The 24,275-nt window shown below is 38.1% G+C and overlaps 1 protein-coding gene across 1 annotated transcript in view; it reads left to right on the top strand.

The window, feature by feature from the left end:
* EHD4 (EH domain containing 4) overlaps positions 1-24,275 on the top strand; it is a 97,834-nt gene that overhangs the window by 18,140 nt on the left and 55,419 nt on the right. The window contains exon 3 of the mRNA XM_072622980.1: positions 19,164-19,261. Within this exon, the coding sequence (XP_072479081.1) occupies positions 19,164-19,261 (98 nt within the window). The remainder of the gene's footprint in view (positions 1-19,163; positions 19,262-24,275) is intronic.

The raw sequence follows: 24,275 nt of genomic DNA, 5'->3' as shown, positions 1-24,275 counted from the left end.
AACTGGATGTTGACTTTTTATTTTCTTGTTGGTCAACTTTCTATTTTTTTCCCATGCCAATGGAGGGAATCATGACAAACATAATCCAGAAGTCATTTTGAGTAACTTTAGAACTCATTATGGCCAACCCTCGCTAATTTGGGTTAATTTGGAAGGTACACTGAGTTAATGACATTTATGAATTATAGGATACTTTAAAAATATACAATTGTGTTTATTTCAAGGACCTACTGTAGTGGTTTGAAGTAGGCCAATGAAGTGTTGTCCTACTTTAATGAAGAGATGGTAAGTAAATATTTAATAAGAGCCTACTACATGCCGGGCACTGTGGCTAAGTGCTGGGGACTCAAAGGAAAGGAAAAGAGAGTTTCTTCTCCAGAAGCTCACAATATGATGGGGGATTCAACAAGCGAGCAAATATGTACAAACAAGCAATGTATAGAATAAATAGGAAGTATAATCAGCAGAATAAAGGCACTAAATTTAAGAGGGAAGGGGAAAAGAAGGAAACCAGAGAAGTCAGTTGGTGGAGAAGAGGAGGGAGTTATGGGGGACAGCCAGTGAAAATGTCTGTAGTGTCTTATTTAAGGATGAACAAGGAGGCCAGTGTCAGTAGATGGCAGAGTACACAGGGTTGGTGGAGTTGGGTATAAGGTGTAAGAAAACTGGAGAGGTAGGAAGGAGAGCCACCTTATGAAGAGCTTTGAATGCTAAACAGGATTTTTTATTTGATCCTTGAGGTGATTGGGAGCCCCTGGGGTTTATTGAGTTGGGGAGAGTGGGCAGAGTGTGACAAGGTCAGGCCACCACATTGAAAGCAGAATGGAAGGTGGAACGACTTGAGGCAGATAGACCAGCCAACAATCTTTTACAGTAGTACAGGCGTGAGGTGAGGAGGACTTGTATCAAGATGGTAGGTATGTAAGAGGAAGGAAAGGGAGTACACGAGAGACTCTATGGAGGTAAAATTAGCAGGTCTTGGCAATGATAAGTGGTGAAAGAAAGAGTGATGAGTCAAGAGTGACAGCTTAGAGCAGGAGACTGGGTTACCTGGAGGCTGGTGGTGTCCTCGACAATAATGTGGAAGTTGGGGAGCAGGGTTTGAAGGAAAGATAATGAGTTTAGTTTTAAATGTCTACAAGATATCTAGTTCAAAATATCCAATAAGAAAAGCTAAGCCTCCAGGGTCAGCCCAGAGGTTAAGGCTGGATAAGTCGATATGAAAATCATTAGTAAAGAAGTGATAAATCCATTGGAGTTGATGAGATTGCCATCATAGAGGGAGCAGAGAAGAGGACCTAGGACAGAGCCCTGTATGATACTCATGGTTAGTAGACGTGACCTGGATCTACCAAAGGAGACTGAGGAGCAGTCTGATAGGTAGGAGGGCCAGGAGAGGAGGGTCCTAAATACATTAAGAGAAGGGAGAATCAAGGAGGAAAGGGTGATCCAACAGTGTCACAAAACTGCAGAGAAGTCAAAAAGGATGAGAACTGAGAAGAAGTCATTACGTTTGGCAATTAAGAGATTGTTAATAACTTTTCAGAAAGCAGTTTCAGTTGAATGATAAGGTCAGAAGTCAGACTTTAGAGAGTTAACAAGAGAGTGAAAAGAAAGGAAATGGTGGTACCTTTGTAGATTGCTTTCTCAAGGAGTTTAGCCACAAAAGGGAGGGACAGAAGGAAACAAACATTTGCTAAGTTCCTACTGTGTGCCAGGCACTGGACTAAGTGCTTTATAAATATCTCATGAGGAGATAGGTACTGCTATTATCCCTATTTTACAGTTGAGGAAACTGAGGCTGACAGAGGTTAAATGACTTACTCAGGATCATACAGCTAGTGTCTGAAGCCAGCTTTGAATTTAGGTTCTCTGACTCCACACCCACTGCATTGTACCACTGGCTGCCCTAGAGAAATATGAGAGGATATAAGTGATAGGGATGGATGGATCAAGTGAAGAGTTTTTCAAACAGTTCATCAGCCTAAATAATACTTAGCTAGTCTTGTAATTACTTGAATTACTACTTAAGGACAAGGGGTTCAAAATATCTGTTCTTTTAAGTGTGTAAACATTTCTTCTTGCAGTCTTGCTGATATAACTAATTTGTCTAGCAAATTATTTTTAATTGATAAAGGGAAGGTAAGCCAACTTTCTGACAGCTCCCAGTCTAAGGTCAAATTTATTAGGTTTTTCTTATCTTTATTTCTTAGTTGGTTGGCTTTCTTTTGCAGGACTAGGAGGTGAGGAGGGGAGAGAATTGTTTATGGGTGAAGCCTTTGGGTTTGTTGCAGATTCATTTTCCTAAAAATGATTTGCTTGAAAATTAGTTTCTGTTTCCTAAGAACACACGAGTACCATTTTCGTTAGAGAAAGGAAGTAGGTAGTGCCTTTTTGGGCAAAGTTCAGTCCAAAATTTAAAACTTGCAAATATAATGTAGAGATAGAAGTAATTTTGAAATGTATCTAGTCCTGCTCCATCCCTTTTTACATTAAGAGGAAATGAAAAGTTAGTTGCATCACTAACAATATGTGAAAGAGGAAGTTAGGTCATTGATTGAACAAGCCAATCTGCAATGGTTCTCCATTTCCTGACAGTAGTTCTCAAACTTTTACCATACTAGAACTCTTCACAGTAACCAAATCTCAGCTAAACCAGCAACAAAATCTTTAAAGGGGATTTTCTTTTTTTACAATGCCTGCCATCAATGGTGCCAAATAAGACAAGACTAAATTTAAATTTTTTCCCCCATCAAATTGATTTTATTCCAAATTGAACATTACTGCAAACAACATAGACAGTGAGAGGGATGCTATTATTGGCCATCCACTTCACAAATTCTATCATAAAGGTCAAGTAAGATGAAGATGTGTAAACTCTTTATAAATTGCTATACTCATAAGTATTATTTGAGCTCAGAGAAGGAAAGCAAAAAGAATTACAGGTTTGTAGATGGTTTTATTACTTTGGTTTTTAAGAGAGAAAAAAAGGTAAAGAAAAAAGAATAGGGAGGAAATGAAGGAAAAGGGGGGAGGAATTTACTAATTTGCATATTTAGAGAGCCCAAAAAGGAGAATATATAGCATGGAGGGAAGTTGTGGAAGGAGCAGGTATCTCATGAACCGTGTCCTTATCTGAACCTGAAAAAAAGTGGGTTGAACACACACACACACACACACACACACACACACACACACATACACATACACAAACACACACAGAGTTTGATGGAGAAATATCTTAAGCTCAATATAGAAATAGGCAGAGCATGGGAAAAAGGAGTTTAAGAGGAAGGGGAGAATCAGAGAGGGAAAAATCATAAGCAAAATCGAAGACAATGAGGCGAATTAAAAAGAGGAAGAAAGTGTGAGAATCAAGGGTCTGGGGAGAGGAGAAGGAAGAGACCAGTTTGATTCTAGATTGCCAGTATTGATAAAAGTCCTTTTTCCTTTTTCTATTCTTTGCAAATACCATGGTGGGGAGAAAAGAGAGGGCCAAGTATAAGAGGATACGGTGGAGGAGATAAACAAGCACGTCAGTCATCACAATTGTGAATGGCATAAATTTATTCACAAAATGAAGCTAGAAAGCAGAATCCAACAGTGTGTTGTTAATAAGAAAGCCACTTGAATCCAAGAGTCACATAGTTAGAACCAGGGGCTGTGGAAGAATTGATTATCCTTCCGGTGAATTCAAAAAAGCAGACAAAGCCACAGTAAAGATAGACGTGGCTGAAGGAGATGAACAGGAAATTTAGATTATGCTTAATGGTACCATAGTTAATAGTACACTTAATTTGGCATTTTATTATGGCATAGTATGTCCAGTATTGACAAAAGGGTGACCACATTCCAGGGACAAACAGGCAGCAAAATTACAGTAGTTGTCTCTTTCAGAGCTAGGCAAATCTAATAAAAAAAGAAAAACGAAAAAAGAAGTTAAGGAATTGAAAAGAATTTTTAAAAATGTAACTATGTGTAAATATCTGACTGTTATCGATTGGAAATATAAAGTAAGCATATTTCTTATCTGTGTATGGTAACTTTTCAAAAATTGATCATTTACTAAAGTGTAAAATCCTCTTGAACAATGCAGAAAAGCAGAACTATTAAACATCTTCTTTACTTTATTGTTCAGTCATTTTTCTGTCATGGGGGTCCAACTCTTCATGACCCCATTTGGGGTTTTTTGGCAGAGATACTGGAGTGATTTCCTGCTCCAGTTCATTTTACAGAAGAGGAAACCAAGGCAAATAGTGCTAACTAACTTGTCTGCAGTCACATAGCTAATAAGTATCTGAGACTGGATTTGAACTCAGGAAGATAAGTCTTCCAGGCTCCTGGCCCAGCATTCTATTCACTGTGCCATCTAGCTACCTATTATTTCCTGACCAGAATATAACAAAATGACAATAAATAAAAGGCATTTGGAGAAAGAATTCAAACTTTGATTTCATCCTATAGAATCAGTGGGTCAAACAACATATCACATAAACAGATAATTATCTTTTTTTTTTAAATATATAATTTATTTATTTTTCACTTCTCAACATTGACTTCCACAAGAATTTGAATTCAAAATTTTCTCCCCATCTCTCCCCATTCCCCACCCCAGGAGAGCATGAACCCCATCCACCCCTTACTTCAGTCTGTCTTCCCTTCTACTTCCCCCCCTTCTTCCGTCCTTCTTCCCTCTATTTTCCTGTAGGGCAAAATAGATTTCTATGCCCCTTTGCCTGTAAAAACAGATATTTTCTTTAAAGAGAATGACAACAATAAGACAACATCAAAACTTTTGGGTTGTAGTCAAAATAATCCTTATAGGAAATTCTGTGTCTAAATATTTTCATAAAAAAGAGAAAGAGCAAATCAGTGAATTGGGCATGCAACTAAGGAAAACTAGAAGAACAACAGATGCCAACCAACCAACCAATCAAAGACCTGTGTGTGTTCGTCCTTGGTTGCCTAAGAAGGCGTTGCTATCAGAGAAATGATGACATGGCTTGCACTTGACTTTGTTTTGAGTGAGGGAGGGTTGTGCAGGTCACCAGCCTCACTTCTCCAGAGCCATCTGAATCCAGTGACCAGATACTCATCAGGAAGACCGGAGATGACCCAGGATGAGGCAGTTGGGGTTAAGTGACTTGCCCAAGGTCACACAGCTAGTGAGTGTCAAGTGTCTGAGGTGAGATTTGAACTCAGGTCCTCCTGACTCCTGCACTGGTGCTCTATCCACTGCCCCCTAGGGAATGAGTACAGGGCTGGAATAAGAAGAGTGATCACCTTTTGTAGATGTTGTAATAGTTTACTGGGAGAACAATATTCGGTCAAAAATTAGTAGAAACAGTCACTTCAGTAAAAGTCGCAAGCTATCAAGTAAACCCACGTAAATCATGACTTCACAAGATTAATGGTGAGGTGTTCTTCCTGTATGGATATGTCCTATATGAACAGTGAGAATGAAGAAAGAAAAGAGGGTCCGTGAAAGATTGTTTTAAATACGCAAGTGTGTGTGTGTGTGTGTCTGTCTGTCTGTGAGATCTGTAGTTGAAATTCATGTCTTTATAAGCTTTTTGTATTCTTTGTGTAAAGAAATTTTACATCTCGATGTCATCTCAGTTCTGTAATAAAGTTTTTTTAAATAAATAAGTATAACCCAACAAATTCAACTAAATAGATGTTTGTTAAATACTTCGTATGTTTAAAATATGTGATAAGATGTGAGGACTGGGACTGTTTCCCTTTTATGTTTGCATCTCTGGCACCTTATGCATAGTAGGTGCTTAACACATGCTTATTAAATGATCGGTATTTATATTCTTTTAGCAAGACTGTTGTCAGATGGCATTAGGCAAAGCTGAACTCTCTGAGAGTTAAATTTGTGGGCATCCATCTGGGGAGCATATTCTGGTCAGGTCAAATAGGCAATAAAATGTCCTCTTTAGACTTTTCTGGTGCCTCAGGGAAAATGCCATGTACATGTAGGGCAGAGTACGTTGAGAGAAATTAACTAACTGGAATACTATTTGAATTTCAATATCTCCTCATCCTTTCAAATACCCTTTGTTGATAAATGGTCATTACAGTTGCTTCTCACTTCAGGCAACAAGTGGTCATCCCCAGGGGCAGATGATTACATCTTATTGTCCCTGTAGCTGGTCCATTTATCCCAGGAGAAATCTGTGGGATTGCTCTCAGATCAGAGTGGTTCTGAATTAGGCGTGAAAGAAAGTGCCACACATTCAGCAAACTGTAGGAAAGCATACATACGTATCTCCTATCTATATGTATGTGTGTGTGTGTGTGTGTGTGTGTGTGAGTGAATGTACACATATAAATATACCTATTCTTCAGGTTCTTCAGGTTTACTTCCAAAGGAAACAGGGCAGATCTTTGCCATGCATTTCTGAGAAGCAAGCATGGAGCTTGTAGGAATTCAGTACTTCTGCCACAAAGGAAATGTAATAGCTTCAGAAAAAAAATGTGATAGTGTGGGTAAGGTGTTTCTATTTTCTGCGCCACAGCACCCTACACGTCTTTTATAATGAAATTCAGCATAAGGCAAATCTGTCTTGGATTCCACCCAAGGGTGTTAGTTCCTGAAACCTGAAGGGGATTATTCAAAAGACAATTTGCTCTAGTTCTACAGCCTGAATGCAGAGGGCAGTTATGCTGAGAATCTGGCATATTTTAATCCACATGTGCACTTCAAGGCATAGTGACATAATAGCTGTTTCCCTTTGTGGTTTTTGTAAAACTTTATTATGTTATTGAAATTTTTCTAGGTTTTTTTCCCTCCTCAATCTCCCCTTCTTCTGTTGCCTGCAATAGTTTATTAGCCAAGACATCTTTTTTGGGCTGGGGAAGGACAGCTTAACAGGATATACATTCTCCTGAAGTTTCATCCCTCCGTTGTGAACTCCTTGAACTTCCACACCTCAGGAAGTCTTTATTAAGCACTGAATGATTGATAAGAGCGCCATATTTTCCTCCATTATTCTCTGTATTTTCATTTTTAGGATTATGCTCATCATGTAAATTAAAAATGCGATGAGTCAAAAACAAAACCAACAGCAACAATTAAAGTAGCTTGACAACATGGGAAAAGTTTCAGCCTATGGTATTTGCACGCTTAGAGCAAGGACAGTTTTTTTTTTAAAAAAAGACATTCAAATACTTTAACCAATCTTTGACTTTATCCCTAAAACGCTTTCTCTTTCACTGATGCAGATCACAAGCATTTCATCTGCTAACGTTTTAGAAGCGCCTCCTGAATTGCTGTGAACAGCCTCCTGAAGGGCCAGCCTCTCTGAGCTTAGCTGGCATAGTGCACAGCTTGTCACTCACTAAGCCTGTGCCAGAGCCATTTCTTCCCCTGATTTGTATTTGAAAACACCGCCACACCACAAAGACAAATTTCAGTAGGACCTTAGAGAAGGAACAATGCAGGGAAGATTTTATAACCTCTTTCCCCCCCTCTTTTTTTTTTTTTTTTTTGCTGCCCTTGAGAGGTGGCATGGTCTATAGAGTGGAGTCAGTCCTGGATTCATGACTTTGCTACTTATTGTAAGACTTTGAGCAAGTCACTTTGTCTATCTCTGTAGAGTGGGGCTGTTACTGCTTCCCCTCCGAATAATCCTCAAAATACAGGGTTGTCCTGAGAATCAAATAAGAATAATGATAGCTAACACTTTAAGGTTTACAAAGCATCTTACAAATATTATCTCTTTTCATCCTCACAATAACCCTGGGAGAAAGGTGCTGCTATTATCCCTATTTTTACAGCTGAGGAAACTGAGACAGACAGCAGTTGAGCAACTTGCCCTCAGTCATAGCTACTAAATGTCTGAAATGAGATTTGCACTCAGGTCTTCTGACTCCAGATCCAACACTGTATCCACTGTATCATCTAGCTTATATGGGAAAGTACTTTGTGAATTACAAAGTGCTGTATAGATGTAAAATGGTATTCTCAATAAGCTGGAATAGGGAAACAGTGTCATGAGTGCCAGACTGTGCATTAACCCACGCCTTTTACCTATTTGTACAAGATTTTTTTTTTCAGCCTTGTGAAAGGAAGTACTAATAATTGCATATAATTAGATTCCTTAAGAGATAGTTTAAGTCTGCAAACATAAAAACTTACATAGGATTGAGAGTGATTTGCATACTTTATCTCATTTAATATGAAATATCAAATTTCTATTCCATGTAACAATTCACTAAACTAAGCACTGGGTTAGGCACTGAGGGTGATAGAAAATTTAAATAAAACTTGATGCCCTCCTCCTTGGAGTTTACAGCCTTATAATTCTTTAAATAATTCCTAGAGTGCTTCTTCCTTTCTCTTTCTTCCTTCCTTTCTTCATTTAAAAAAAAATTTGGAGTTCCAAATTCTCTCCCTCCATCCACCTCTTTCCCATCCATTGAGAAGGCAAGAAATACAGTATCCATTATACATATGAAGTCATGTAAGACTTATTTCCATCTTAGTCATGCTGAAAAAATAAAAAGCAAGAAACAAAGAAAGTGAAACGGTTTGCTTCAATTTGTGCTCAGATTTCATCAGATCTTTCTCTGGAGGCAGACAGCATTTTTTGTGAGTCCACTGGAATTGTCTTGGATCCTTGTATTGATCAGAGAAGCTAAATCTTTAACATTTGATCAGTCTTGCAATATTGCTGTTATGATGTACAATGTTCTCCTGGTTCTGCTCATTTCACTTTGAATTTCAATGTGAGTTCATTTAAATCTTCCCAGGTTTTTCTGAAATCAACCTGCTCATCGCTTCTTATAGCAGTAATAGTATTCCATCATAATCACCTACCATAACTTGTTCAACCATTCCCCAATTAATGCACATCCCCTCAATTTTCAATTCTTAGCCACCACGAAAAGAGCTGCTTTAAATATTTTTTGTATGTATAGGTCCTTTTCCCTTTTACAAAAATCTCTTTGTGATACAGACCGAATAGTGGTGTTGCTGTGTCAAAGAGTATGCAGTTTGATAGCCCTTTGGGCATGGTTCCAAATTGTTACCCAGAATGGTTGGATCATTTAATAAATCTACCAGCAGTGCATTAGTATCCCAATTTTCCCACATCCTTTCCAAGATTTATCATTTTCCTTTTCTGTTGTGTTACTTTTATAGATGTGAGGTGGTATCTCAGAGTTGTTTTAATTTACATTTCTCTAATCAGTAGTGACTTAGATCACTTTTTCATTTGTGTATAGATAGTTTTGGTTTCTTCTAAAACCTGCCTGTTTAAATCTTTTAACCATTTAACAGTTGGAGAATGGCTCGTATTTTTATAAGTTTGGCTCAGTTTCATATGTTTTGAGAAATGAGACATTTATCAGGGAAACTTATTATAAAATTCCACCCCACTCCACCCCAATTTTCTGCTTTCCTTCTAATTTTGGCTGTAGTGGTTTTGTTTGTGCAGAAATTTTTACTTTTATGTAATCAAAATTATCCATTTTACTTCCTATGATTCTTTCCATCTCTTATTTGGTCATAAACTCTTCCTTTAGATCTGACAGGTGAAATTTTCCCACACTCCCTTAATTTGCTTATGATACCACCCTTTATTCCTCAATCGTGTGCCCATTTTGACCTTATTTTGGTGTATGGTGTTAGATGTTGGTTTGTGCCTGTTTTTTTTTTCCAAATTGCTTTCCAGTTTTCCCAGCAATTTTTGTTCAGATACTGAGTTCTTGTCCTCAACTCACCTTTATCCCAGGGGTATTTCGTAACCTCCCCACACACTCTCAAACATTCATGGGTTCTCATGACCATATTTCAAAGTGTGTTCTTTGGCCAAAATATTTTGGGAAATGTTGATTAAATTGTTAAAATTGTCCAAGATCCATCAGTATACATAAAAACTACGGTAGTATAAGTTAAAGCTTCACTGAAAGGCAGCCAAATTTTGATTAGTTGTAATGACCAATCTTGACCAGAGGAACAGATGATGAGGAACCTGTTTCCTTCCTTTTGCTAGAAAGGTAGGACTGTAGATACATATATTGCCAAATGCAGTCTCTATATTTGGTTTTACTAAGTTGTTTTTTCCTGTGTTACAGATGTAGCTCAGGCATGGCATGCCATGTGTCACCTGTACCACCTAATCTGGACTGTCTCACACACCTAACCTGAACTAATATTGGCAGGTCAAAGGTTTCCAGAGGGGGATATACTGTATTAATATTACTTAGTTCTCAGGGTTCTGTGGTTTGTGTGTGAAGGGAGTTTGGGTGTAGGTATGTATTTCTACTATGTGCCACTTTAGCTCCTGAACCCCCATTGGTGTGCTCTCCATTTATGCAGTCACAATAATATTGATTCTTAGACATGAAATATTTACTAAATGATAAGGTAAAAGCAATAATAATCATAACTTTTACTCAGTAAGAGGCAAAAAAATAATCACAGCACTCAATAGAAGGCAAAAGCAGCAGAAGTAGAGACTTGATAGAGCTCTTCCTCTAAGCTGAGCCAAATACCTGTAAAAAATGACTCTAAACAAATTCTGGAGCTGCAGAACCCGCATAATGACAGAGTGAAGCAAATCTTCAGCCTAAGATAGACTGGAAGGTCCATGAGAAGTATCTGTAGCCCCATGCTGGAAGCAGAGTGCAACGTGGGTCACTCCTGCACAGATGGGAGGTGAGCAGGCCTGGGGGGAGGGGATGTGGAACTGAAACTCTGGCACCTGTGGCGGTTTCCCCAAAATACTGAGGACAAATTGGAAGGTCAGTGGAAAAACCCTGTCTCACCTGTGTGAGAGAGTAAAGTGATCCTGCCCCAGCCCCAGGGTGGCAGAGGGGACAGATGAGCCCATAGCAGCAGGGGCAGTGGTTGTTTCTGAAGCTCTAGGCTGACAGTAACTTCCCCAATCCCACTGGAAGCAGAAAACTACCTTGACAAAGAGCTCAAATGTCAAGTAAATGGCTGGGGAAATGAGCAAAAACTGAAAAAAAGAACCAGATTATAGAATCTTACTTTGGTGACAAGGAAGACCAAAAAAAAGTCAAAGTTCCTACATCCAGGGTTCAAGAAAAATATGAATTGGTCTCAGGCCATGGAAGAGCTCAAAAAGGCTTTTGAAAATCAAGTAAGAAAAGTAGAGGAAAAATTGGGAAGAGAAATGAGAGTGATGCAAGAAAATTATGAAAACTGAGTCAACTGCTTGCTGAAGGGGACCCAAAAAATGCTAAAGAAAATAGCACCTTAAAAAATAGACTAACTCAAATGACAAAAGAGATACAAAAAGCCAATGAGAAGAAGAATGCCTTAAAAAGCAGAATTGGCCAGATGGAAAAGGAGGTCCGGAAGCTCATTGAAGATGAGCTTTAATCCTTAAAGATTAGCGTGGAGCAGATGGAAGCTAGTGACTTTATGAAAAAATCAAGAAATTATAAAACAAAAGCAAAGGAATGAAAAAATAACAAGCAGTGTGAAAAATCTTGTTGGAAAAACAACTGATCTAGAAAATAGAACTAGGGAAGACAATTTTAAAGTTATTGAACTACCTGAAAGCCATGATCACAAAAAGATCCTAGACATCATCTTTCAAGAAATTATCAAGGAAAACTGCCCTGATATTTTAGAACTAGAGGGTAAAATAGAAGTTGAAAAAAATCCACTGTCCACCTCCTAAAAGAGATCCCAAAAGGAAAATGCCTAGGAATATTGTAGTCAAATTCCAGAGCTCCCAGGTCAAGGAGAAAATATTGCAAGCAGCCAGAAAGAAACAATTGGAGTATTGTGGAAACATAATCAGGATAACACAAGATCTAGCAGCTTCTACATTAAGGGGATAGGAGGGCTTAGACTATGATATTCCAGAGGTCAAAGGAGCTAGGATTAAAACCAAAAGAATCACCTACCCAGCAAAGCTGAGAATAATACTTCAGGGGGAAAATGGTCATTCGAGGAAATAGAGGAGTTTCAAGCATTCTTGATGAAAAGAGCAGAGCTAAATAGAAAATCTGACTTTCAAACACAAGAATCAAGAGAAGCATGAAAAGGTAAAACAGGAAAGGGAAATCACAAGGGACTTACTAAAGTTGAACTGTTTACATTCCTACATGCAAAAACAATATTTGTAATTCTGGAGACTTTTCTTAGTTTTAGGGTAAATGGAGGGATTATATACATATAGGCAGAGGGCACAGGGCAAGTTGAATAGGAAGAGATGACATCTAAAAAAATAAAATTAAGGAGTGAGAGAAGAATATATTGGGAGAAGGAGAAAGGGAGAAATAGAATGGGCTAAACTATCTTTTACATAAAAGAGGCAAGAAAAAACTTTTTCAATGGAGGGCAAGAGGGGGGAAGTGAGAGGGAAAGAGTGACCCTTACTCTCATTGGATTTGGCTTAAGGAGGGAATAACATGCATACTCAATTTAGTATGAAAATCTATCTTGCACTACAGGAAAGTGGGGGAAAGGGGATAAAGTGGAAATGATGGAAGGGAGGGCAAATGAAAGGAGGGGGTAATTAGAAGTAAATATTTTTGAAGAGGCACAGGGTCAAAAGAGAGAATAGAATAAATGAGGGGCAGGATAGGCTGGAGGAAAATATAGCTAGTCTTTCACATCGTGACTGTTATGGAAGTGTTTTGCCTTACTACACATGTATAACCTATATTAAATTATTTGTCTTCTCAGTGGGGATGTGTGGGGAGGGAGGGAAAGGAGAGAAGTTGGAACTCAAGGTTTTAAAAACGAATATTAAAAATTGTTTTTATGTGCAACTGGGAAATAAGACATACAGACAGTGGCATATAGAAATCTATTTTACCCTATGGAAAAATAGAGGGAAGGGAGATGAGAGAAGGGATAAATGTGATAGAAAGGTAGGCAGATTGGGGGAAAGGGTGATTGGGATGCATGCTGTCTTGGGGTGGGTGGAGGGGAGAGATGGAGAGAAAATTTGGAACTCAAAATCTTGTGGGAGTGAATGTTGAAAGCTAAAAATTAATTAATTAATTTTAAAAATAGAAGACAAAAGCAAGAATTTTCAGAATATCACAGCTCATTCTTAAACCTGAGTCACACCTTTCCATCAATGCACACATAGTATCTGTGGATCAGAGGGAGTGGACGTACATTTATAAAAACCTGTCACTGAGGCCCATGATTAAGGAAACTTATGTGCTGAAGGCAACTCATAACTCTGGACTTCAGGCCTTAATGTACTTAGGGAGCAGTCTGCATGTGACTTGCAAGACCACTTTATTCCTAATTGTTCCCCTTCTGGTCCACAGAACTCTGCTATTAGGCAAAGCTATATCTGCTGTTCTTCATATGTTGAAACAGTGTTAAACTCTTGTAGCACATAGCCTCTCATGGCAGGGTCCTGAGGAAGTGATATGTTCTTTTAGCAAAATGTGTCAGTATTACACTATTTTGGTGAAAAACAGGTTCCTTAAGCCTGGAATCTGTTAGGCTTATTCAGCTCTCTTCTTTATGGGATATAAGGATTTTCCCTTTCTCAAACCAGAGGGGCAATATGGTTGACATAAGAGGTTTCCTCTTCTCAGGCAGTAGTTGGCTCTAAAAGGCAATAAACTCAATCAGCTCTTCTGTTTTCCTGTAGCCAACTTCTAGGAGCTATAGAACACTCTAATCCAACAGCTCCTTCCATCCTCTGCAAAGTCTGCCTCTCAGTTCTGCTCACCTCTAGTTGGCTTTGATATTCTGTGATCGGTTTCTCTCCTTGCCTCCTCTGTCTTCAGTCACCAGCTTCTTAGGACTCTTCATATTTTTAGCTTCCCATCTCATATCTTCCGTATCTCCATCTGGCCGTCACTGGCTTCTAATGCCTCAAATCAAGGCATGTTTGTGCTTAGTGACTCATGTCTACCTTATGATGTGAAACTAAAAATCTCATTTCCTATGAGATGTGACTTCAGTCCTATAATCTCATCATCCTCAAACAGCTCTGTTCTTCAAAACTTAGAAAAACAGTTGTGAACAAAGAAGCCAAAAGACCACAGAGCCCCGTGGCCCTCACTGCCCCAGTGCCCTTACCACTGAGCTGCTTTTCAAAGAGATTCTCTTGGTACATTTATTTGATAGGCTGCTTTCTTTTTTATGTAAATTTTTTCTTTTAAAATAAATATTTATTTTGATATGTATTTCATTTATATATTTTTTACAACTTAAATTTTATTTTGAAAATAAATTATTAAGCATTTATTTTATTTCTAGTCTCCTGTCCGCTGAAGGAAAAAAAGAAAGGAAACCAAAACTCTTGTAACAAACGTGTATAGTCAAACAAGACAAAATCCTGCCCTGCCTGTGTACAAAAATAAGTGTTCCATTTTGTATCTTGAATGCAGTAGCGCAGTTCACCGTCAGTCCTCTGGAATCTTAGCTGGTCGTTGCAGTGATCAGAGCTCTAATGTCTTTCAGAGTTGTTTGTTTTTACAATATTATTACATAAATTGTTCTTTTGATTTTGTTCAGTTCACTCTGCATCAGCTCATAGAAGTGTTCTAAGGTTTCTCTCAAACTATCCCTTTTATCATTTCCTATGGTGCAATAACATTCCATTCCATTCATATATCATAATTCATCCATGCTGACAGGCACCCCCTGGTTTCCAGGTTTGTGCCATTAGAAGAAGGACCATAATATCGGTCCTTTTCCTCTATGATATCTTTAGGACATAATAGTAATTATATTGCTGGATCAAAAAGAATATGCACAGTTTAGTAAGTTTAGGGTCATTGTTACAAATTATTTTCCAGACTGACTGAAACAACTCATAGTTTTACCAGCAGCGTATTTATTTTCCCACAGCCCCTCAAATTTGTCATTTTTTTTTATCATCTTTGTCAATTAGAAAGGTACGAAATAGAGTCTCAGATTTGTTTTAATTTGCTTCTCTCTAGTTGTTGGTGATTTGGAGCACTTTTTTCCATATGATTTTTGATAACTTAGATTTGTTTATTGAATGATATGAAACACCTAATTATGTCTTTTGACCATTTATCAATTTAAGAATGACTCTTATTCATATAAATTTGAATCAGTTTCTTACATATTTCAGAAACGAAACTTTTATTAGAGAAACTTGTTACAAAGATTTCTTCTCATGTAATTCTTGCTTCCGATTTTTACTGCTTTGGTTTTGTTGAGGAGGAACTTAAATTTTATATAATCAAAGTTGTCCATTTTTTCTTTTGTGATTATCCCTAGTCTTTTATTGTAAACTCTTGTTCTATCCATAAATCTTATAGGAAATTTCTTCCTTGTTCCTCAAATTTGTTTATTATATAACTTTTCATATCTAAGTCATGTATCTTCATCGGGAGCTTATCTTGATGTAAGCTGTGAGATGTTGGTGTATACCAGTGGTGGGGAACCTGCAGCCTTGAGGCCAAGTGCAGCCCTTTGACCAGATCCAGTTTTGTTCTTTGAAATTTGGATTTGGTCAAAGGGCTGCACTTGAGGACCTAAAGGGTCATATGTGACCTTGAGGTGGCAGATTCCCTACCCCTGGTCTATACCTAGTTTTTGCCAAACTGCTTTCTAGTTTTCCCAGCAACTTTTGTCAGATAAGCAAGTTCTAACCCCAGTAGCTGACGTTTATCAAACACTGCACAGCTAGGTTTGTTGGCTTTTACATATTGTACTAACTTGTTCCACTGATTGACCTCTCCTTTTTTAACCAGTCCCAAATCATTTTGATGATAAGTACTTTGTAGTATGGTTTAAGATCTGGTATTCCTAGGCAGGGGTTAGGTTCTCAGAACAGCCTGTGTTCTGAAAAAAAAGGACTTTTATCTGAGGGCAGTGTTTCTTTTCAAGCTGATTTTATCTGTGCTCCACACGCAACTGTTCTTTTTCTTCTCCTTTCAACAACCCCAAATGTCCACAGAACACAGGCTTGGGGGCAGTACCTTCAGCACAAAGGAGCATTGCAATGTGACATTGCTAAAACTTTAAAATAAAGCTGCCTTAGATTTAATTATGTGGCATTGAACCTGAAGCCAGCTCCTTTTTTGCTCTTTATCTGCATACTCCTCCCCCTTCTCTTTTTTCTTTTACACGCCCTTTGCCTGTGTAACTTGTCGCTGTTGCATCATCCTGGGAGTAGTTCCAGCATTGTAAATGTAACTTTGTTCTGCAGGAATTGAATGTATAGTCTCCCATTGTACATTTTGAACTCCACCCAGAAAATTCTGGAAAAATTGTAATGTGTACAGGCTTCATGCTTATGGAGAAAGTTCATCAATATCTCTGTGACACTAGCTCTTGGGGAATAGTTTCTACTTTGTGCCATTTTTCCAGTAAGGGGAAAGCATTTCAATGGGCAGTAGCATTCTATTAGAGACTGAGCAGATTACTGTTGACTTGTTGGCTGGCAATGTCCCATTCCCTTCAGTACATCCCCCAGCACTTTATCCCTCCCCCAAATCTAAGGAATAAGTCAGCTAAGGAATGAATCAACGTGTTGTACATTTAACGAGTGGGTTAGCAAAGGATATTTTTAGCGATCCGTGCTTATTTTGTTATAGCAAAAATCTGTTCTCTGTTCAGTACTGTTTGTTAAACAGACTTTTTTTTAAAAAACAGAAATGAGCAAGCTTTCTTAATTGGATTCAAGTTCTCGTTTTAACTTTGCTAGCTCTCAAAACCCTTGATCTCCATTCTAGTGGAAATTGAATTTTAAATTTGCTTTTAGGAGATGTGTCATATTCTACAGACTACCTACCATTTAGCTGCTCCCTTCTTAAATTTCTCCAGCTAGAGAAATAAATGGAATCCTTGAGGAGAGGCAGCATGGTATGCTGGAAAGCGTACTGGATTTAATCAAACTCAAGGTTTGAATCCCTGCATTTGTGACTTACTACTTGTGTTGTTGTCTTTGTGTATGTCACATCACCTTTCCAGGCTCCAATTTTTTCATCTGCAAAATGAGGCCATTCAAACTAAATGATTCCTAAAGGGTACTTCTGGCTGTCAGTGGGACCCCATGATCCTTTCCTTTATGTCCTCATAGGGAGGATTTTAAGATAAATGAAAGAATAAATGTGAAACCCTTTGAGATCCATGTGAAAAAGCTATTTTTTGCTAACATTTATATCTCATGTCCCAAGCCGCCTATTCATTCCTGCATAAATTACATTGTGGCTTTGCCTAGCCATACGTATCCTGGTAGAATTGGATGCAGTCATTCCTCATCTCACATTCTGGGCATATTTACCTTCTGAGTAATGGCCACTAATTCCACAGAGTGGAAAAAGACTGAGTTTTAAGAAAGTTTTCGAACTTTCTGCCCACTGGTATATGCATCAGATATTTGAAATACAAAGAAAAGGAAGTTCATTATAGACTTTCTGCATTTGTATGTACATCATGTCCTTGGTAGGATAACAATAGAACAGACTGAAGCCAAAAATTTATGATAACAAGACAGGTCTAACAGGATTTTCCTGAGAAACAAGTAATTTTTCTAATCCTTCCTTTTCTGTCTAACAGGATTTTTTTTGTTTTTTATTTTTTGGTGTGGTCCTGTGGTTTTATTGGTGCGAGAACTCCCCTTCCACACTTGTACATCGGGACCTATCCTGCATCTCATGGTGTTGGAGAGTTGCCATGTGCACTGATGAAATTTAAGTGACTTGCCCAGAGTCTTACTGTCAGTATGTCGAAGATGGGAACCAGAGACCCTAGCCAATAGGCCACACTGCCTGTCACATGTTACTAACGATATTGTATTAGCATATCATAACTTTGCTAACTGGTAGGCAGTTTGTTGTGGTTATGTTCTTATACTGATAAGTATTTTCACTTTATGAAAAGACCCTTTTTTGTGTGTCTATCTCAGTCTCCAAAACTGAAATTTGCCCTGTCTTTATCTCCCTAGAATCATAGGACTTAGTCATGGTAGCTTGTAGATCTTGTAACTTTAGCTTCTTCTAAAGAGATCCGAGGCCCAGGAATGTAGAGACTTTCTGCATTTGTATGCAGAAATGACTTATGCCACCTCAGATCTAGTAAGTCCCAAAGCCTGGACCTGAACTTGTCATTCATGAGAATATTTGAGGTTCTAAAACAGACTTCATAATTGTGAAGCATAATATTTTTATCACCAGTTTCTCCAATTCACTCACCTCGGTGAGCTTTTGCCAGGGCGTCCTTCTTTTACACATTTGCAGTGTTCTCATTTGTTGGTTTTGTGAGTACAAGGTTCTTTCCCCTTTAATGTTAGATATTTGATCAGAGCTCAGTGTGAAAGAAGTAGAACTATAATGTCCTCAGATGATGTTGTAAAAAGCTATGGAATATATGCTAGCTCAAGGAAACTAGCCAAGAGGTGCGGTGGTTAGAGCCTGGGGCCTGGAGTCAGGAAGACGTGAGTTCAGATCTTGCCTCTGATACTTTTTATGTGACCCTGAGCAAGTCACTTAATCACTGCCTCAGTTTTCTCAAATGTAAAATGGGAATAAGAATACCTCTTACCTCCCAGGATAGTTGTGAGGATTATATGAGATAATATTCATGAAGTGCTTAGCACAGTGCTTAGAACATAGAAGGTACTTAATAAATACTTGTTTTCTTCCTTCTTTTGATTGATTTTTAATTTCTTTCCATGTTCACGTTGTATGTATTTTTCTTTTGATTCTACTTTTTTCATTCTGCATCACCTCATACAAGTCATCTTATATTTCTCTGAATTCGTCATATTCAGCATTTCTTAGGGCATTCTATTAGATTTGTATGCTACAATTTGCCCAGCCTTTACCCAATCAAGAGACCCATTTTGTTTCCACATTTTTGCTACCACAAAGTGTTTTGTAATCATTGACTTTCTTAAGGAATTGTCCATTAATGGAATTACCCGGTCAACAATTTAGTGCCTTTTTTCTAATAAATCAAATTATTTGCCAGGATATTTGGATCGATTTACAGATTCGCCAACAATGTATTAGTATGCCTGTCTTCCATAGCCCCTTCAACACTGATAGTTTCCGTTTTTTAGAAAAAATCATCTGGAAATTTGATCTCACCCCCATGTTTTACAGATGTGGAAGCTGTGACCCAGAGTTAATTAAGTGACTTACCTAATTAGGGTCACACAAGTGACTATTTGGTATCGTTTAGATATTTTTATTCCATTCATGATATATTTTTTCTTTAGGTTCATGTGCTCCCAGCTGCCTAACCAAGTTCTAAAGAGCATAAGCATCATTGACAGCCCTGGAATTCTTTCTGGAGAGAAACAGCGTATCAGCAGAGGTGAATTGTTATTATTACAATGATTCAACTTTTCTTTATTATTTATCCAATATAATTCTTTTGTATTTCTTTCTCACTTTATAAGATAAAGGCAGAAGAGTGTGGATGCTTCCTGAATTCTTTCTTCTGTTTGATTTCATCAATCCTTTGATATAGCCCTTATCAAATAATGCCTGCAAAGCTTGGGAGGAAGCCGTAAGGCTGAGAGAACCCCAAGAAACTAACAGGGAAGTCACAGACTAACAATAAGGCATAGATTCAGAGTTATTAAGTAACCTTTTGAATTCCATAAAAGGGTGCACTTAAAACCAGCTCTTACGTCAAATAAATTTTATGCACCTAATGTGCATGGCCATTTGCTTGTTTTTTGTATTAATTGCTTACTAGACTTTGGTCTGCATAGGAAAAGTACAGAACATAGTAGAAAGCCAGCTAGTGTCAGAGCAAGAAGATTTTTTTTTCTTTCTTTACTGTTGGAAATTTCACTCATGTAATTTGCAACATCGCAGAGGATCGCATCGCAAAGGAAACTCTGAATTTTTTGATTCAAAATCTAAAATTGTAACACCTTGACAATTCTGTGAACCTTTATTCCTGGAGAATTTTAATAATGGGACTCAATAGTATGTCTGAGTTGGATTTTGCACAATTCCACCTGTAAGATAATAAACTATATAATCTTTGGAGGTCCCTGGAATTCCTTGAATGATGGAGTACCACTTAGTCCCAGAAAAGTGGACACAATTCTCAGGACTCAGGAAGTCTGAGTACAGAAATTCCACTTGAATAGCACTAAAGAAGTCGTGAAAAACTTCCCAGTTATGTAAAACAACCTCTAGGAAATCATTTAGAAATAGATTGTGATATAACAGATCAGATCCCTCATATATATTGGCTGTTTGCTTTTAAATAAGCAGACTAGAGATGCCATTGCCTCAGTCATAGAGGTTTCTCAGGCTTTTTGGTCTTAGAACCCATTTGCACTCTTAAATTACTGAGGTTTCCCCCAAAGATCTTTTATTTATATGGGTTCTATCTATTGGTATTTACTATATCTTAGCATTATTATTTTTTTCGGTTTTCTAAACATTTTTATTTTAAAGTTTTAAATTCCAAATTCTATCCCTCCCTCTCCCTCCTCTTCCCTGAGACAGCACTTAGATATAGGTTCTATGTGTGCAATTATGTGAAACATCTTCTTTTTAGTTATTTTTTACAGGAAGACTAATTTAAAAAAATGAAAGAAAGTAAGTGAAAAATAGCTTGCTTCGGTCTGTATTCAGACAATGCCAGTTCTTTCCCTGGAGGTGGATAGTGTGCTTTATCATTTGTTCTTTGGGAGTGTCTTGGATCGTTGGTTTGCTGAGAATAGCTAAGTCATTCACAGTTCTTCATCAAATAATATTCCTGTTACTCCAGACAGTGTTTTCATTTCACTATGCATCAGTACGTGTAAGTCTTTCCAGGTTCTTCTGAAATCATCCTGTCATTTTTTTATAGCACAATAATATTCCATTACATTCATATACCACAGCTTATTTAGCCATTCCCCAGTTGATGGACATCACTTCAATTTCCAATTCTTAGCCACCACAAAATGAGCTGCTATAAATACTTTTTCACAAATAGGTCCTTTTCCCTTTTTTTGAATGTTTTTGCGAGATAGACTTAACAGTGGTATTTTAGCATTATTATAATAGTTTTAACCATCTAGATTCCCTGAAAGGGTCTTGGGGATCCGCAAGGGGTGCTGAAACATACTGGTTTAAATAGAAGTTTAACCCATAGATAAGTATTAGGACATGGCCACTGGAGAAATTGGTTTTTCTCAATTACATGTGTGTGTGTTTGTGTGTGTGTGTATATTATATATACACATACATGCACACATATATACATAGATATTTGATTTAAAAGTAATAAATCAGGTAATAACTAGAATCCAGAACCCTCTTGGTACCTGTACGTTTTCCCTTCCATTTCGCAGAGACAGTTACTATCTAAAACAATCAAAACAGCCATAATAGAAACCACAGGGCAAGAATACAGGAAGGATTGACGGGATAAAGGAGATACCCTGGGACAAAGAAGGAAGGGGAGGAAAGAAGTGCAAAGTAAACATACCGGAGATAAGCATCCTTTTCTCTGGCATCTCAGAAATGCTGCCTTGGTTTTTCAGCTAGTCTCACTCCCACAGAACACATGGCAGTTCTTCGAGATCAGTTCTATGTACCACAGTTCTTCTGAACGTTAACCCTTCTGTGGTTTTCACGTTGGAAGGAAACAATGCATTGGCTTGAATTATGAAATCAGTGGACTAGAAAAGATCTTTTCCAAAGCTGTCTAGGCTTTCCATCAGCCTCCAGGAATAATTGTACTCTCCCAATGTAGATAGTTTTGTCAGTTCCAGTCTTTGCTGAGTTTTTTTTTTTAAACACATAAATTTATCAAACTGCCAGTAGGTCTTTAGCTCCGGACTCATTGTCATAGAATACTAGAATTTTAGAGCAGGAAAGAAGGAAGAAGGAGGGAAGGAAAGCAGGGTTTGGGCCCAGTGGGGAAAGGGACAGCCTTAGAGAGGAATATTCCAGGGGGAGCAGGTCAGTGGGGGTGTAGCCTTTTCCTGGTCAAGGCCCCAGGAGCTGAGGGAAGTTCCAGGATGAACCAGCAATAGAGAAGGCATGGTTTTGAAGTCCAGAAAGTCAAGGGTCCATTGTCCTATGTAGCAGTGCAAAGAGGGTAGATTTCAGAAGATTGGAGAATTGCGTGTCAGTAGTGAGAGCATATTGTAAGAATGTATTTTCAGTGTTGTTTCACTTTTAGTCTACAGTCTTATTTCTTTTAAGCCACATCTAGCTTCTTGCTATCCATAGTCCCCTTGGTCTACACTAATTTTCTCTTCTTAGTAGTAGTCAGTGGTTGTGTGAGTTCATGTGTGGCAAATAGGCATATGTGTGGTGGTTAGGTGTGTTGTTTTATTTTTTTAACATATGAGATTCCTTATATTCATTAAAGAAAAAAAGGCCCCCATTTTTCAGTCTGCTTTGAAATGTGGGTCTTTCAAAGACACTTTGTAATAACCTGACTCACATCCTGTGCCTGTTACAGCATTGTGCAGATCAGTAGGGTAGCGTAAAACTTCGGTGCTTTGTTAGAAGTAGATGGCACCAAAGATTATTACGTTATGTTACAGTGGTGCTTAGTGTAAGAAAGGACTTAAAAGAGATCACTCTAGGAGAAGAATACTGTGCACAGATTTATCGCTCTAAAATATGTTATATCAAAATATAGGCATTTTCAACTACAATTTCACACATAGAAAATACCATACTTTTCCTTGCATTTTAAGATATCAAAAATATTCTCTTTCTGTCTCTCTGCCTCTCAGTCTGTCACTCTGTCTCTCTCTGTATTTTTATACATTAGGCCTGACTTTCCAAACTACCACCACCACCGACTCCTCTTAAAAATCCCAGAATCTGTAAACTAACTAGGAATTCAGGACAGAATAAATTGAGAATAGCTAGAAGCTTTGGGTCCATAAGCAAAAAGTTCAGAGAAGTCATCCCTCTTTGGCTTTAATTGCAGCATAAGCAAATCTCCATCCTCTGTAATGCCAGTGTCACTTCAGCAGTATTTATTCCTGGGGAGATGAAAAAAGAGGCAGCTGGGGGAGGGGAAGTATTTTTCTTCTCCTGACTAACTTCTTCTCCATTACCTTTTGCCCTTTCCCTTGTGAGTTGTTGGGATGCTGGAAATCTGGGATGAATAGACAAAATACTTTTAATTTTTAAAAATTTTAGCCAATAGTGTGATTTCTTTTTAGCTAAATCCTGTTTTCTGCTAACCACAGGCTCCATGGCCTATATGAATTTTCATTCATTCTCTCTCCCTCTCCCTCTCCCTCCTTCCTTACTGTTTCAAGTAGCCAGCGGTTGTGTGACTGCCCTGAAGTGTTTTTATTGGGGAGGGAAGGTGTCTGAGAAGTACAAAGGACAGGTTGAGTGTTTTAAATTTTTGTATCTGTTCATGGGCTGTGGTGACTTCTTTGAATCATAAGCATAATCGTAAAGTGGGATGAAATGAAGGCTGTTCCATATGTCTCATTGAGATACTCTCAGTAGACTTGGATAGACATGAACCATACCTAAGTTTTCTTCAGGAGTTTTTTCCCTGGAGTTGGGTGGAACCAAAGAGGAATAATGATCCTCCTACGGGGTGAAGGGGTTGGTGGGGAGGTCAGGCATCTGGGATCAGAGCTAGTCTGTGTAAACCCAAATTCCAGATGGGGCAGGGGCCACAAGTAACCATAGCTGCTTTTGAAGTCCAGCAGAACTATCATCTCATTTTCTAATTTTTCCCTACTGCTATTGCCTTGCCCTATCCCCTGCCGAAAATTAGCTTATACTTTGTATCTACATATATACGTGTGTGTGTATGTCTTTTGTATATATGCATGTGTATATATACGTAATATACATGTTGTTTTCTCTCAGATACATTATAAGCTTGTAGAGGACAGCTGCTGTCTTCTTTTGCTCTTTGAATTTTGCCTGGCACATAGTAGGCCTAGAATAAATATATGTTGCTTGATTGATTGAAAACTAGCACGAGAGACTGAGTAATCTATTTTCAGCATATCAGTGGCTTTTATAGGTTTAGTGGCTTTATCTGAGAGGATATGGTTTACAAACATGATCTTTTATGAATCTTTAATGGAATCTGACATCAACAATGCCATTCGTTGAATGAGTTCTGATAACAAATGTCATTTGTTGAATGAGAATCTGACCACTCCCAGATGGATGATGCCTCAAAGTCCCTTTAGCCTGGGGTCTCTTAAACCCTCTAGGCTACTTGGACAGTTGCCGTCTCAAAAGTGGGATCTCACCACCACCACTAGTTATATGTTCTAATCTAGGCTGTCTTTGTGGACTGAGTGTTACCACCTATGAAAATTTCAAATGACTGCTTCTATATATTAATATGGCATCAAAAGGCCAGCCTTCTAATC

This window comes from Notamacropus eugenii, chromosome 7, assembly GCF_028372415.1.
Source record: "Notamacropus eugenii isolate mMacEug1 chromosome 7, mMacEug1.pri_v2, whole genome shotgun sequence".
NCBI classification, from domain to species: Eukaryota; Metazoa; Chordata; class Mammalia; order Diprotodontia; family Macropodidae; genus Notamacropus; species Notamacropus eugenii.
Note: the sequence above shows the minus strand (reverse complement) of the source record. Positions and strands in the feature narration are given on the sequence as shown.